The sequence below is a fragment of the Vanellus vanellus genome (genome assembly GCF_965231255.1).
Source record: "Vanellus vanellus genome assembly, contig: HAP1_SCAFFOLD_35, whole genome shotgun sequence".
NCBI lineage: Eukaryota > Metazoa > Chordata > Aves > Charadriiformes > Charadriidae > Vanellus > Vanellus vanellus.
The window spans coordinates 825,381-838,978 of record NW_028128889.1 but is presented as its reverse complement, the minus strand read 5'-3'; the positions used below and the strand labels follow the sequence as shown (position 1 = coordinate 838,978).

Genomic DNA, 13,598 nt, shown 5'->3' with positions numbered 1-13,598 from the left:
GGTCCTGAGGGAACTGGCAGATGGTTTTCTACCAGCCCTATGCTTTCTCAACCCTCAACCTTTGCAGTGGCACAAGCCTGGTCTGCCAAACACCTTCACTCCTGTCAGGTTTGTACAAGGCCCACACACATCTGGGCATGCCCAGTGTAAGCTGACCTCCACCCAAACCTGGAGCCCCCCTGGCCTTGGAGGCATGGAGGGGCCAGGTCCCCTCTGTCCAGGGCTGGGCACAGCTTCTCCCTGGGAACTTCCCTGAGGAGCACTCCTCGTGTGTGTCAGCCTGTCCCCTGGCCCAGGTGGCAGAGTGGCTGCTGGGGCAGGGCTGAAGTAGCTCAGCTGGGAGAGCGTTAGACTGAAGATCTAAAGGTCCCTGGTTCAACCCTGGGCTTCAGCAATTATTTTCTCCCTTTCATTTTTGCAGAGCCCCTCAGCCTTCTTCCAGCCTACCCCAGCCATGCTTGCTCCATCACCTCTTGCCACAGCACTGGCACTGCCCTGGAGCTGTGAATCTGGGGCTTAGAAGGAGCCTTCCTCCAGGGCCACAAGTCCCCATCCTCCCTCTGGGCAGGAGTCTCCATTCAGTGCTGCTTTGGGGGGGTGTCCAGCTGTCCCCCCTTCCCTGCTCCACAGAGATGGGGATCTCTCCTCTATATGGTCTCTGAAAAGACCCTGTTCCTCTCCTCTTTGTCACGCTTGATGGTGCACACTCTGCTCCCCTCCTCATGCACCTCCTTCACTTTGTCTTCAGTTCCCAGACCAGAGGCCACCGTCCCCCCAGTCCCAGGGAAGGGCACTCCCTGGAACCGAGGCCTGAATGGCAGCATCCTTCCTGTGGGGGGGTGTTGCAGCCACATCTCTGATGTGCCCAGGACAGTTGGCAAAGCCATGCTGAGGGTCACCCACTGCAGTGCACGGGCGTCAGTGTTGTTTAGTCCCACTCCATCCTGAGCAGAGTTTCTTGGCCCCCTTTTCCCCCCTGCTGCAGTGATTGATAAAACACCTCTGTGCCCCTCTCTGGGCATCAGCCCCATGGAGATGGAAGCCTGCCCTTCACCCCACCTCCAGGGATGCTGTGGGGCAGAGGGAGTGCAGGAGGAGGCCCAGTACCTGGATGAGGGTCTGTGAGATTTCTGCCTGTGTCTCCCCCACCACACACCCTGGGGTGTCATAAGAGCCTGGGGGCACCTCACCCCAGGGAGGCCATGTCCCTCACCCTGTTGTACTGCTCCTCCTGTGGAGCTGGGGACAGATGTGGCACAGAGTTGTGTTGTCCTGGGTGGAAGAGGAGGCTCAAGGGAAGAGGTTTGTTCCTCTCCATCCAAACACCCCAGGGTGGGCCAGAGCGTGGGAGCAGTGCCTGCAGCAAGAGCCTCCTTCTGCCCCATCACCCTGCAGAGACGCTGAAGGGGAAGTGCTCTGCAGTGCAGCCCTGTGCCAGGATCAGGCCCCAGTGGAGAGGCAGTCCGGCCTTCCCGTATCACAGGAGGATCCAAGTGCTGCTTTGTGCAGAGGGTCCCCAGGCACCCAGGGGACAACAGGGCTGCCTTGTCATAGACACGTCATGGGAGCAGAATGTCTCTTCTACTGGCAAGTGTCAAGGCGATGTTGCTCAGTGGTCAAGCGCCCACTGTGCATGTGGGAGGTCCCTGGTTTGATCCCCGGCATCTCCAAGGGTGTTCTTCTCTGAATCCCCAGCCTCAGGCGGGCACAGGCTGGAGCTGGAGCCTCTGGTCCTCTCCAGGCACTGTGGGCCTGCCCTGCCCACCCAGGGCCTGGCTGTGGGGTGAAGAGGGCTCTGCCTCTTTTGAGCCCCCTCTCAGAAGAGAGGCAGGCGGCTGTGCTGGACCTGAGCTCAGGTCACTGCCTGCACCACAGACCCACCCCACCCACCACCCTGGGACAAGGTTGGGCAGCAGAGTGCCTGTGAGGAGACCTCAGGGAGGAGGTAGACATCATCAGCAGCACACGAGGAATCCTTTCTGGCTGCACTGAGAGATGTGGTGTGAGGGTGCTGCTCCAGCCCGGGTGTCCTTTGGAAGCAGAGCCACGCTGCCCTGGTGGCTTCCCAGGGTCTGAGATTGCCCTGTCTCCAGGTGAAGATCCCACAGCACGTGGGAAGCACCCTTCTGTGCCAGCAGGTAGTGGTGTCTGAGCTGGATGAACCTGGACAGGCCTGTGGGACTCCCAGCTGGAGGGATGACACCTCTTACCCTGACCCTGTCTCCAGGTCCTCTTCCCTCTGCCATCACCACTGGCTTGAGCAGAGCCTCAGCTCAGGGCACCCGGAGCTGCTGAGGTCAGGCACAGCCCTGCAGAGGTGGAACTGGAGGGCCAGAACCCACCTCTTGTTCTAGGGGGCGTTTGGGGTCCCCATCCACCCCATGCAAGTGGGAAGAGCAAGACACAGGCCTGTCCACAGCTGTGCACAGGCAGGGAGGACCAGGAGATGGTGTCCCCACTGTTTCCCCACCAAAACTACCTGCAACCAAACCATGTGAGAAATGGCCTTTCACTGCAGGGTGCCCAGTCCCCACGAACAGTGGGCCCAAATTCAGACAAATGAGGTATAAAAGTGAAGCAAAGAAGAAGAGAGGTGGGAAAATCTTCTGAACACGAGATGATGGGTGCCAGGATGGACACTGACCTGTAAACTCAAGCTGCCCCAGATGGCAACCATAGAGAAGAGCCCATTGTCCTTCCCAGGCCACCTCCCCACCAGCCCTTCCCTCCCACAGCTGTGACAGTTCTCCCTCACTCTGGCACATGGCAGAGCTTTGCCTCCTCCTCCTCCTCCTAATAGAGATGTGTGAGGGGGCAGAACACCTGAGCAGAAAGAGCCCGTTTCATGGCATTTTGGGGCCTGAACAGTCTGGCCCTGCAGGCTGGGTCCGGTCTTTGTGGCAAAGCGGGATTGTCACTGTGCCCTGGGTCTGTGCCTGCTCCTGCAGCTCCCATGGACCTGCCTGAGAGACGGGAGGGTGAGACCCCAACCCTCTGCACTGGTACCCCACGCTGGGCAGAGCACGGCTGTGGAAAGCCCATGGGAGAGCAGCGTTCCCAGGGCGAGACCCCCTCGGCGATGGCTGACACATATGGTCACTGCATACATGGGACCAGCGTGGCCCAGGCAAAGCTGCAGGAAAGGACAACTGGGGAACCCCGGGGTGAGGAGATGGGCGCTCGCACTGGGTGAATCACAGGACTTTGCAGAGAATCCTTTTTGCTGGAAAGTGTGACTGGCAGGGTGGAAATGTCTCTGTCAGCAGAATCATTTCCAAGGGACCATGGGCTCTCACAGCCTGCTGTCCCCAAGACATGTCTCTTCCCCACTCCCATGTTTTCCTTCTCTGTTCCCCCTAGTTGGCCTCAGGGAGACACTACAACTCCTGGGCAGGCAAGAAGAGCTCTGGCTCGAAGACTCAAAGGCTTTTAATAAGACCAAATACACGGGCACAGTATAAAAACAGGGGATTAAAAATAGAGCAACCGCCCAGCAGTTTCTGTTGCCCATGGAAAAGGGAGACGGTTCCCTGGTGCTCACGGCTCTCCCAGCTGCACAGAGCTCTCCTCCCTCCTGGCTGCACCCCGCTGCACAGCAGGGACGGTCTCTCCTGGCCCGGGGCTCAGGGACTGCTGTGCACTGAGATCCGGTCTCACAGCCTCTGTGTCCTCAGGGAGATGCGCCAGAGACACCTCTTCAGCATCATCGTAGCCCGTGCTCTCTGGGGACAGGGAACAGACATCCCCCTTAGCTCCAGGGGCCCCAGCACTTCTCTGGGAGCGCAGGGCTGCGTCTGCAAGCAGCAAGGCATGCTACTGCATGTTCACCCCATGGGGTGCCCCTTCTGGACTCTACATCTCCTTCCTCCCTTCTCACCAGTCCGGAGATGTTCAGCTCCCTCTCTCACCGTTACTTCCCCCAAGGAAAACTCCTGGGGCAGGTGCCCCCGTCCCAGCAGGTCGGGCTCTCAGTATGGCAGCGATTCATCCAGCACCAGGGATGGCACCCCAGGAACCGGCAGCGCTATCTCCCCCTCTCACCTCCGGGTGCATCCTTGGGCCCTGCTCCTTCCTCTGGCACCCTGGGCATTTCCCAGTCTTCCTGCCCAGGGGCAGGATCCTCCCCCGGGTCAGAAACCTCCCTGGCATCATCATAGCCATCCGCTGGGTCACCTCCGGCCAGGACAGGGACGTCTGAAAGGAGAGGGGAGCTGGTGACAGAGAGAAGATACATCCGCAGAGCAGAGGATGGGAGGATGCGCAGGGACATGGGGCTCAGACATTGGTGTTGGCAGCCCCACAGAAGACCCCCCCATGTCCTCTCCAACTCTGACGCTGACACCCAGTGACGCTGCTGTCCATCTCATGTCTTCAGGGAGGAGAGATCCACCCCTTCCTGCTCCACATTACCTGGGGCTGGCCCCGGACCATCCTCCTCCTTGCTGTCCCCGGGGTAGGACTGCAGCTTGGTCAGGGACCCCTCTGAAGAGGCGCCTGGAGAGAGGCACAGTGGGTGTTATGGGAGTGCGCTCTGCTGACACGGCTTGTGGCCAGTGCTGCTGGGGATGGGGGACCCACAGAGCCACGGCTGCATAGGGACGAGGGCTGAGGACTCACCCTGCTCCCCTGGGACAAACCCCTTCTCAAAGGGCCTCCCAGAGCTGCCCTGGGACAGCCCCTTCCCTCACTCCTCATGTGTCCCCCAGGGTGCCGGGGCAGGCAAAGAGGGGCCATCCCCAGCTGGGGCGGGCAGAGCTGGTGGGGAGAAAGCTTCTCTCCTGGGACCAGGACCTGTCTGCTCTCCCCACACACCCCACAGCCCCAGAGCTGCAGGGACCTTTGGCCAGGGGGCTGCAGGGGGTGTCAACCCTGGGTGGGAACCAGGGGAAAGGCACTGTAGATGTGTCCTCAATGAGGGACGCGCACCAACCTGAGCCGCTGAACCTTGCCTGCTTCTCCCATGCTGGGCTGTAACCGATCTCCTCGTACACGGCCTCAGGGAAGGGCTCCTGAGCTCTCTCAGAGCCTGCGGACAGAGACAGAGCTGGCCCAGGGGTGGTCAGAGAGAGGATGGGATTCCGCAGGTAGGAAAAACTTATTCCCCCAGCTCTGCCTGTACCACTCACTGACAGCCCACACCAGCCCTGGCCTTGCCAGGAGGCATCTTCCCCTGGAAGGGACCCACCTCTGCGCCCAGCCCTGGCGCGTCGCACTTGCCCGGCCAGGAGGGCCAGGAGCAGGCAGAGAAGGGCTCCCAGGATGATGCAGATGATGACGGGCAATGAGAGTCTCCCGCTGCCACTCAGACGGCCCCGGGTGAGATCTGCATGGAAGGAACCAAGGGCAGTACCAGGCCTGGGAGAGGTGAGGGGCTGGGACAGCCCAGTCCTGATCCCCACTGCATCTTGACTAGGGGACTCCAGGGCATAAGGGATGGGCACGCTCCATCCTTACTGGGTAAATGACACTCCTTCCCAACCTCCCCACCTCCCTGCTACCCTGGTGCCTCCTCCTGGGAGAATTCACACCCCAGAAAGGAGCCCCTTCCCTCTGGCTGTGGGTCACAGCCTGGGCCCAAGGAGAGCCAGTGCCAGTGGGGAGGACAGGTTACCTGCTCGAGGGGTTGGTGCGGTTGTCCTGGGTGCATCTGCAAGGAAGGAGAAGGAGAATAGGGCTGATGGGTGGGTGTGCAGGTACCAGGGAGCCTCCTCTCTGTCACATAGTGTGTGTGTGTGTGTGTTTGTGTGCACACGTGTGCATGTGCAGACATCCCTGACACATCCCACCCAAACTGCCCCTCCTGCACGGCTGGTGAGGGTGGCCAGAAAGGAGCCCAGGGCCCTACTCTGGCCTCAGGGCAGGACAGAGCAGGCAGCCCGGGAGATGCCCCTGGGGGCTGCAGGGCCCTGCGGGCAGAAGCTGGAGGACATCCAGCCCCACAGAAGCTGCTGCCCACTTGGCAAAAGGCTCCCGTGCTCTGCAGCGATGGCCTTGCTCTCAGGACCTCTGGAGCCATGATGGGACCCAATGGGGAAAAGGCTCCTTGCTGATACGCTTGTGAGGGGCACCAGCCCTGCTGCTCACCTGAGCAGCGCACAGCAGCATCCTCCTTATGGCGGCAGGCACCGCTGTCCCCATGCCGGGCCCAGCAGTCCTGCAGAGACAGCTCTGTCCCCCGGCACTCCACCTGCTCCAGCCAGATGGGGCCGGTCCCCTTCCCAAATGCAGCCTCGTGCAGGGCAGACACCGCAGGCCCACAGCCCAGCTGCCTGCATGCCACCTCGGCATCCCGCATGTCCCACCAGTCGTCACACACCGTCCCCCAGGAGCCACGGTGCCAGACCTCCACTCTGCCAGAGCACCCGTTCTCGCCTCCCACGGCACGAATCTTCTCCCTGTCTGGAGAAGGCAGAGAGCTCCCAGGGCAGCGGGACAGCAGGCAGAGCCCTGCCAGGCGAGAGGGGCACGCGGAGAAGCAGCTACCTGTGCAGCTCGTGGTGCTGGGGCACGCAGCCGTTGGGGCCGGGGGCAATTCTGGCTGACGCCCTGCAGAGGGAAATGCTGCGGTGAAGGGGCTGTTGCAGGGCATGGTGCAGCAGAGAGCGGGGCTGAGTTATGCACGTGCCACCTCAATTACGGCAGCACCTGAACCCCGGTCACTCAGGGGACACGCAGTGTGAGGGACCCTGACTGCTCAGCCCCAAAGGGACCCTGGACTTCACAGCAGCAGCAGGGTGTCCATGGAAGGGACACTGCTGGGACCCCTGGCTGTTCCCTTCTGAGACCTTGCCTCCAAAAACCTCTTCCCTGCCCAGGCAAAGCTAGGAGCCCAGCTGGCAATTCCCCTGCTGGTGAATGTGTGGGGCTCTGAGGGCTGAAGTCCCATTTTTGCTACCAGCAGCAGAAGTATCTGGCATGGAAAGGAAGAGCCTCGGCAGAGCCTGTCTCTGCGTTTGACCATGCCCAGCAAGGAGCAGGAGCTGGGGAGAAGCTGGTGCCCGGGTAGCTCAGAATTACCATTGCAGGTGATGTGGGTCTCATCTCGCAGGTCATCACATGACTGTGGGTTCCAGGGATCAGACAGACACTGCCAGAAGGAGCTGTGTTTCTCCCCACACTCCACATGATCCAGCCAGGCAGGGCCAGACAGCCTGCCGAAGGGCAGTTGTGTTTCCAGGGTCTGTATGTCCCCGCAGCCCAGCTCCTTGCATGCCAGCGACATCGTTTTGCGAGTCATTGAGTTGGAGCAAACGCTCCCCCACGTCCCATTGTAGAAAACCTGCAGGCGCCCGGAGCAGTTGTTGCTGTTCTCCAGCCTCAGGGCCACAAACTCTGGGAGGAAAGGCACCGAGGGGGAACAGGCTGGTGTGGGGCTGTGGCAGCAGGGACACCCCTGCACAACCCACACCTTCAGCCAGGCAAAGGAACGGCCAGCAAGTCCCTCTTGCACCCACGGGCAGAGAAATGTCCCTGATGGACAGACAACCCTGCCCTCCCTGCAAACCCTCAGGGACAGCTGAGCTCCCCAGGGACCCCCGAAGGGACTGAGGGGACCTGTGGGTGGGTGTCCCCAGGATGGGCTTTGTCAGGGGCTCAGAGGTGGCCAGTAACAGCCTCGGCCATTGCCGGCCCTCCCCTCATCCCAGCCTGCCTGGGCACTGGGCTCCCACTGCAGCCCCCAGCACAGACCTGAGCAGACGACTCCTGCGTCCTCTTTGTGCCCGCAGTCGTGCTGCCCCCAGGACCCTGCCGGGCAGTCCCAGAGAGCAGCTTCGGCCCCGGAGCAGTTCACTCCATCCAGCCAGATCTGACCGGAGCCTTTCCCGAACCGAGCAGAGCCAACCACCTCCACCGCCCCTCCACAGCCCAGCTGGTGGCAAACGACGGCAGCATCGGACAGGTCCCAGTCGTCATCACAGACAGTCCCCCAGCGTCCCTGGTAGTAGACCTCCACTCTCCCAGCGCAGCGCCCAGGCCCGTTCACCAGCCGCACCCGCCGGCTCCCTGCAGCAGGAGGAAACCCCAGCTGCCGTCACGGGCTAGCTGCCCACCCAGCCCAGAGCCTGGGGGGCCCTGCGGTGCCACTCACCCCAGCAAATGACCCCCACGTCCTCGGCAATCCATGCGTCCAGTGCACTCTCAGGCAGGGAGGTGTTGCAGAGGGTCAGGTTGGCCTCGCGCCCTGCGCACCGGACCCCTCGAAGCCCCACGGGACCCGTCCCTCGCTGAGGCTTTGGGGGGTTGTAGGCTGTCTCTGCCTCTCCGCACTGCAGCTGCCGGCACACCACGCTGGCCTCCTTCAGATCCCACTGGTCATCCAGGACTCTGCCCCACGTCCCGTACTGGAAGATCTCCACTCGCCCATCACACCGGCTTCCTCCACCCACCAGCCGCAAGGATGCAAACCGATCTGGGCCTGGGGAGAGCAGCCATGCCCCAGTCCTTGGTGGCATCGGGGAGCCTGGCAGCCTGCAGCATGTCTCCAGGCTCTGGCACCCTTGCAGAGGGGCCCAGAAGGGAAATTCCTTGCAGAAGCAGCTCGCCTGCCTGCCTCCAGCCCCCAAGGAGAGCTCCTTGTGCAGGGCTCCATGGGGTGCTTTCCCAGTCCCCGAGCCTTCCTGAGTAAGACGCCAGCTTTGCTCTTGGTGGGGCAGAGCCACAGAGCACGTCCCTGCCAAGGCAGGTGGGGCAGTTCCCGCAGGAGGGAGCAGCAGCCAGAAGTGGCCACTACTGAGACATGGGACAGAGCCCACACGTCTCTGTCCATCTGCATCCCTTGGGATGGGCGACTGGGAGCCAGAGCAAGGTGGGCCTTTGCCATCAAATGGGCAAAATTTGGGTCCTGTGCTGACCAGAAACCAGCCCTACTCTGCAGCTCACCCCCAGGTCTGATGCTGCTCCTGGTGGCCCCCGGGCAGCACCTCTGGCTGTGGGATTGGGCTCTGTGCGACTCTCTGTGGGGTGGGACAGGGCTGCCTGCAGGCAGAGGGATGGAGACAAGCCCCACAGCCACATCCCTGGCCCATCCCACTGTGAGAAGGTAAAGGAGCCTGGGCCTGGCGGTGGCCCCAGGGCCGGAGCTGCTGCCCTGAGGGGGAAAGACACTGACCCCCGTTCAGTCCTCTGCTCCGTCACAGCGGAGTAGTCAGTCTGAGCAGGAAAAGTGCTCCAGATGTCCCCTGGTGACGCCTTGCACTGCCACAGGGCCCCCTGCTTTGGGAGACCATGTAGCACGTAGGGAGAAAACAGAGTTAATGGAGTGTTTCCCCAGCACTCACCTGAGCATATGACAGCAGCGGCGTTCCCATGGGAGCATGGTGACATCCCCAGTGAGGTCACTAAGCACTGGCCCAGGTGGGATTCAGTCCCATCACAGTGGAATGAGTCTCTCCAGATGGGGCCAGTGCCTCTCCCAAAATGTCCTCCTCTGGGAACAGACTCAGCGAATCCACAGTCGAGGTGACGACAGAGAACGTGGGCCTCTGAGAGATCCCAGTGGGAGGCACAGAGGGTGCCCCAGGTCCCCAGCACCTGGACCTCCACCCTCCCCTCACACGCCGTGCTGCCGTTCACCAGCCTGAACCCTGTGAACTCAGGGACAGAGAAGGATGAGAGAGGGTGGACTTGTGTTCTCACTCTCTCAGGAGATGGAGGAGAGGCCAAATGGAGAGGAGCTTGTCATCCTTCTCCCTCTGCATGATTTTTTTGGCTGCAGACAACCACATCACCCCTTCTCTCCTCATGCCCAGCACAGCACGGTCGCTGCCCTTCTCCCCCATCCCCAGCACGCCCCTTGGTGTTTAACACTCCAATGTGAGTCCTTACGTGTGCAGGTGACACCAGCAGCGTTCATGTGGGTGCAGGGCTGGTCTCTGGGGGACCCCTTGGGGCAGAACATGAGGAAGGATTCATTCCCCACGCACTGGAGCTCCCTGTCCCACATGGGACCAACCCCTTCTCCAAAGTGAGCTGCCCCATGGACAGACAGGACTGTGCCACACTGTAGATCCCTGCAGACCACGTCGGCAGCTTTGGGACCAAAGTCTGAGTCACAGACGGTTTTCCATTGATTCCCATCATGGATCTCCACTCGTCCTGAGCAGGGGTTGTCCCCTCCAACCAGCTGGACAAATCCTGCAGAAATCAAAGACTCCTGCGAGTTCCCAGAGCCCTCTGGGATTCACGGGCCCATGTCCCACCTGGTTTCTGAGGTGGCCACAGGCAAACAGCCCCACAAGCCTCTCAGCAGCTCCCAGTGGGTTCTGCTGGCACAAATACCCCAGGGACACCCTGCCGCTCCTCAGACATCAGCACAGCACTTGCAGTCTTGCTTCTCTCCCAACCCCCAGCTGTAGGCACTGCTCAGACAAACTCCTGCCATTTTGGAGACCTTGAGCTCCCAGGCAGCACCCAGAGCACGTTGAGGCCCAGGGACATGGGCTCAGACCCTGTCAGCTGCTGCAGCCTGCTCTGCCCATCGAGCTCAGGGCCAGGCTGAGGAATCCCTTGGAATCGCACGAAACACACCCTTCTCTCAGGGCCGTCTCAGGCTGTTGGGACACTGCTGTTGGATGGGACATGTCACATGGTACAAGTGTGGCATGGCTACATCAGCAGTCGGAGTCTGTGCCAGCCCCTGACTCTGGCACCTGCCTCAGTCAGGGCCAGGAACACAAATGTGGCCATTAACGGGAAGGCAGAGGGCAGAACAGCGGGAGAGGAGCAGCCCTGGGCTGACACCAACTCCCATTGCAAGGACGGGCACTGAGCAGCGCCAGAATGTGCCGGCAAAGCCCCTGTGACACAGGGCAGCCCGGGCCTGGGGCAGGTGGGTCAGCACTGCCTGCACAGCGCCATGTCCCCATGGGCTGGCTCTTGCAGAGTGACCCTGGGAGAGGAACGGGTTGCTGTGTACCACCCTGCTCCTCTGCCCAAGGCCAGCGCTTTTCCCCTTTGAGCAGCCCCTTTGCTTTGGCTGAGGAACTTCTGTCTGCCAGAAAGCACAACCCGAAACCCCCTGGCCACTCTGTGCCCGTCCCTTGGGCTGTGGGTGGCCATCTGAGCAGCTCTTGGTGCACCTGGCACAGGGGAACCTAGCCCTCAGCAATGCCAGAAAGGTCCTGGCTGAATTGGAGGAGAATCACAGAATCACAGAATGGTCAGGTTGGGAAGTCCCAGTCCCACCCCCTGCCAGAGCAGGGGCACCAACAGCAGTTGCACAGGATGGTGTCCAGGTGGGTTTGGAATGTCTCCAGTTTGGGAGACTCCACCACCTCTCTGGGCAGCCCCTGCCAGTGCTCTGCCACCCTCAGAGTAAAGAAGTTCCTCCTCATGTTAAGATGGAACTTCCCATGGTCAAGTTTGTGCCTGATCTCTCTTGTCCTGTCACTGGACACCACTGAAAAAAAAGACTGGTCCCATCCCCCTGGCACCCCTCCTCTAAGCATTAAAAAAAGATGAGAACCAACAAAAAATGCGGGTCATGGAGGGGGATTCATCTCCCAGACTCAGGCTCTGACTGAGGGTTGGCTGGGCCATCCTGGGGCCTGGCAGTGGGTGGACGCCCAGGGTGGGATCCCACTGGTCTTTCCTCAGACACCAGGGACACCGGCAATGACAGCCCCAGCTTGGCAGTGCACCAGTCACACCGCACCCTGCTCTGGCACCCGTTCATGGGTCCCGGAGGGCACAGACAGGTCCCTTCCCCTGTCCCGGTCCCAAAGGTGCGGAACGGGTTGGCTCCTTACCTGAACATATCACTCCAGCATCCTCAGAATGATCACAGTCGGTTTCACCCCATCCGAGGTGTGTACAGTTAGACAGGGCAGACTCATTGCCGTGACACTCAACATCATCCATCCAAATGGGGCCAGATCCAGCCCCAAAGTGTCCGTTCCAAGGAGCTTCAAGAGCAGACCCACAGCCCAGCTGCTTACAAACCACTGCAGCATCATCCAGGTCCCAGGAGTCATCACACACGGTCCCCCACTGGCCCTGGTGTTTCACCTCCACTCTCCCAGCACAGCGCCCACCGCCGTCCTCCAGCCTCACCTCTGCAGCCCCTTCAAACACTGACATGGGACTGGTCAGGAGAACACTGAGCCCCAGACATGTCTGGGGTCCCCCCTGCCTGGGCCAAGCCACGGCCACCAGGGTGGGAGCCCTCTCCCCTCCGGGCTTTCCCTGGGGGAGTGTGGGTGACCCTGCACTCCCCGTGGGCTGTGCAGGCTGGGGGTGCTAACTCCAGACCCACGGGGCCATTTGCTGCCCCACAGCCCTCAGCACCTCCTCCCATCCCAAAGGCCCCCTGCCCTTGCTCACCCAAGAACTGTACCCCCAGGCCCTGCACAGGGTACCTGCTCCTCCCCAGACCAGCACCCCTTAACAGCACCGTGTCCCCAGGCCTGAAGCTCCGATAGCACACCACCTGCCCTGGCACAACAAAAACCTACCACCCCAGGGCTTTCCATGTCCCAAGGGACCGCCGACACAATCCTGAGCATCGCCTAACCCATGTCCCCTTCCAGCTACTGGCATCACTTCTGGGGCCTCAAGAAGGACATCTCCACGTGCAGATGCCCCAGTCCCCTTCTCTGTGTGGGGCACAACTGCCCTCCTGGTGTTAGGGTCCCCAGAACCTGGGGGCAGATAGCAGCACACAAACCCTCTGGGGTGCTCTGCAGGTTTGCTGAGCCGTGGGGACTGCTGAGTGCTGCTGTCATCAGCTGAGCCACCACCAACTCCAGAGGAACAGCACTGGGGAACAGGCGATCCCAAAAGGGTACCCTGGGATGGGGTGTCTATAAATGCAGCCAAAAATGAGCTGACCTAAATACTGGAGCCCTGGAAGTGGAGATACCCTCTCCTACCCAGATGGATGCAGGAAAAGGCATGGAGTCCATAGACCTGAACGCCCTCTGACCCTCACCTCAGTGTCAGCTACAAGGAAATCCCATTCCCAGAGATATCCCAATGACCACACTGGTGCTCACTAGAAGGGAGCCAGCACTTACCTCTGCAGAGCTGAACCAAGAGGAGCAGCCCCAGCACCAGACGGGAGATGGATCCCTCTATTCCCATCCTTCAACTCCTGCTCTGCTGGCACGGCTCTGCTGCACCCTGCTCCCTGTCACGGATCCTGGGGACTCATGGGGACAATGATGCTGGGAGGGTAATATATCTCTGCAGATGCCGACCCAGCTGCAGGAGGAGCCAATCGAAGCAGCAGCACCTTTTTAGACGTTATCGGGAGCTATCTCCCCTCCGACATAGCCCAGTCCTCCAATGAACTTCTCCAGCGCCGTTCATGACCATATATGAAGGACATACATGTCCCACTGCGCGTATCACGGTCGCTGTGGTGGTGGTGGATTGTCGTGGGACAAGCTGGGTGTGGAGGGAATATGAGTCGGTCACTCCTTGCACCTCACTGTGGGGACCAGGAGCACTGAGCATCTCTTACGCTGGCTCATCCATGAACCCAAGAGACAAGTGTCCAGCCCTCCCCGAGCCGTGGGAGCCATGGAGCTGGGTCTGCACAGGGGTCTGTGTCAGGATGGGCAGGAAACCACCCCTGCCCCTGCTACAGACCCCTCTGT

At 60.9% G+C, this 13,598-nt stretch overlaps 1 protein-coding gene across 1 annotated transcript; it reads right to left on the bottom strand.

The window, feature by feature from the left end:
• Positions 1 to 3,537: 3,537 nt before the first annotated feature.
• On the bottom strand, positions 3,538 to 13,080 carry LOC309683885 (scavenger receptor cysteine-rich domain-containing protein SCART1-like; the record flags this gene model as incomplete). Its single annotated transcript, XM_082499872.1, has 11 exons — positions 3,538 to 3,722; positions 4,411 to 4,494; positions 4,931 to 5,026; positions 5,186 to 5,323; positions 6,085 to 6,399; positions 7,018 to 7,332; positions 7,690 to 8,004; positions 8,090 to 8,410; positions 9,279 to 9,584; positions 9,826 to 10,134; positions 13,014 to 13,080. The coding sequence occupies 11 exons, from the start codon at positions 13,078 to 13,080 to the stop codon at positions 3,538 to 3,540; spliced, it is 2,451 nt and encodes an 816-aa protein (XP_082355998.1).
• Between the last annotated feature and the right edge of the window lie 518 nt (positions 13,081 to 13,598).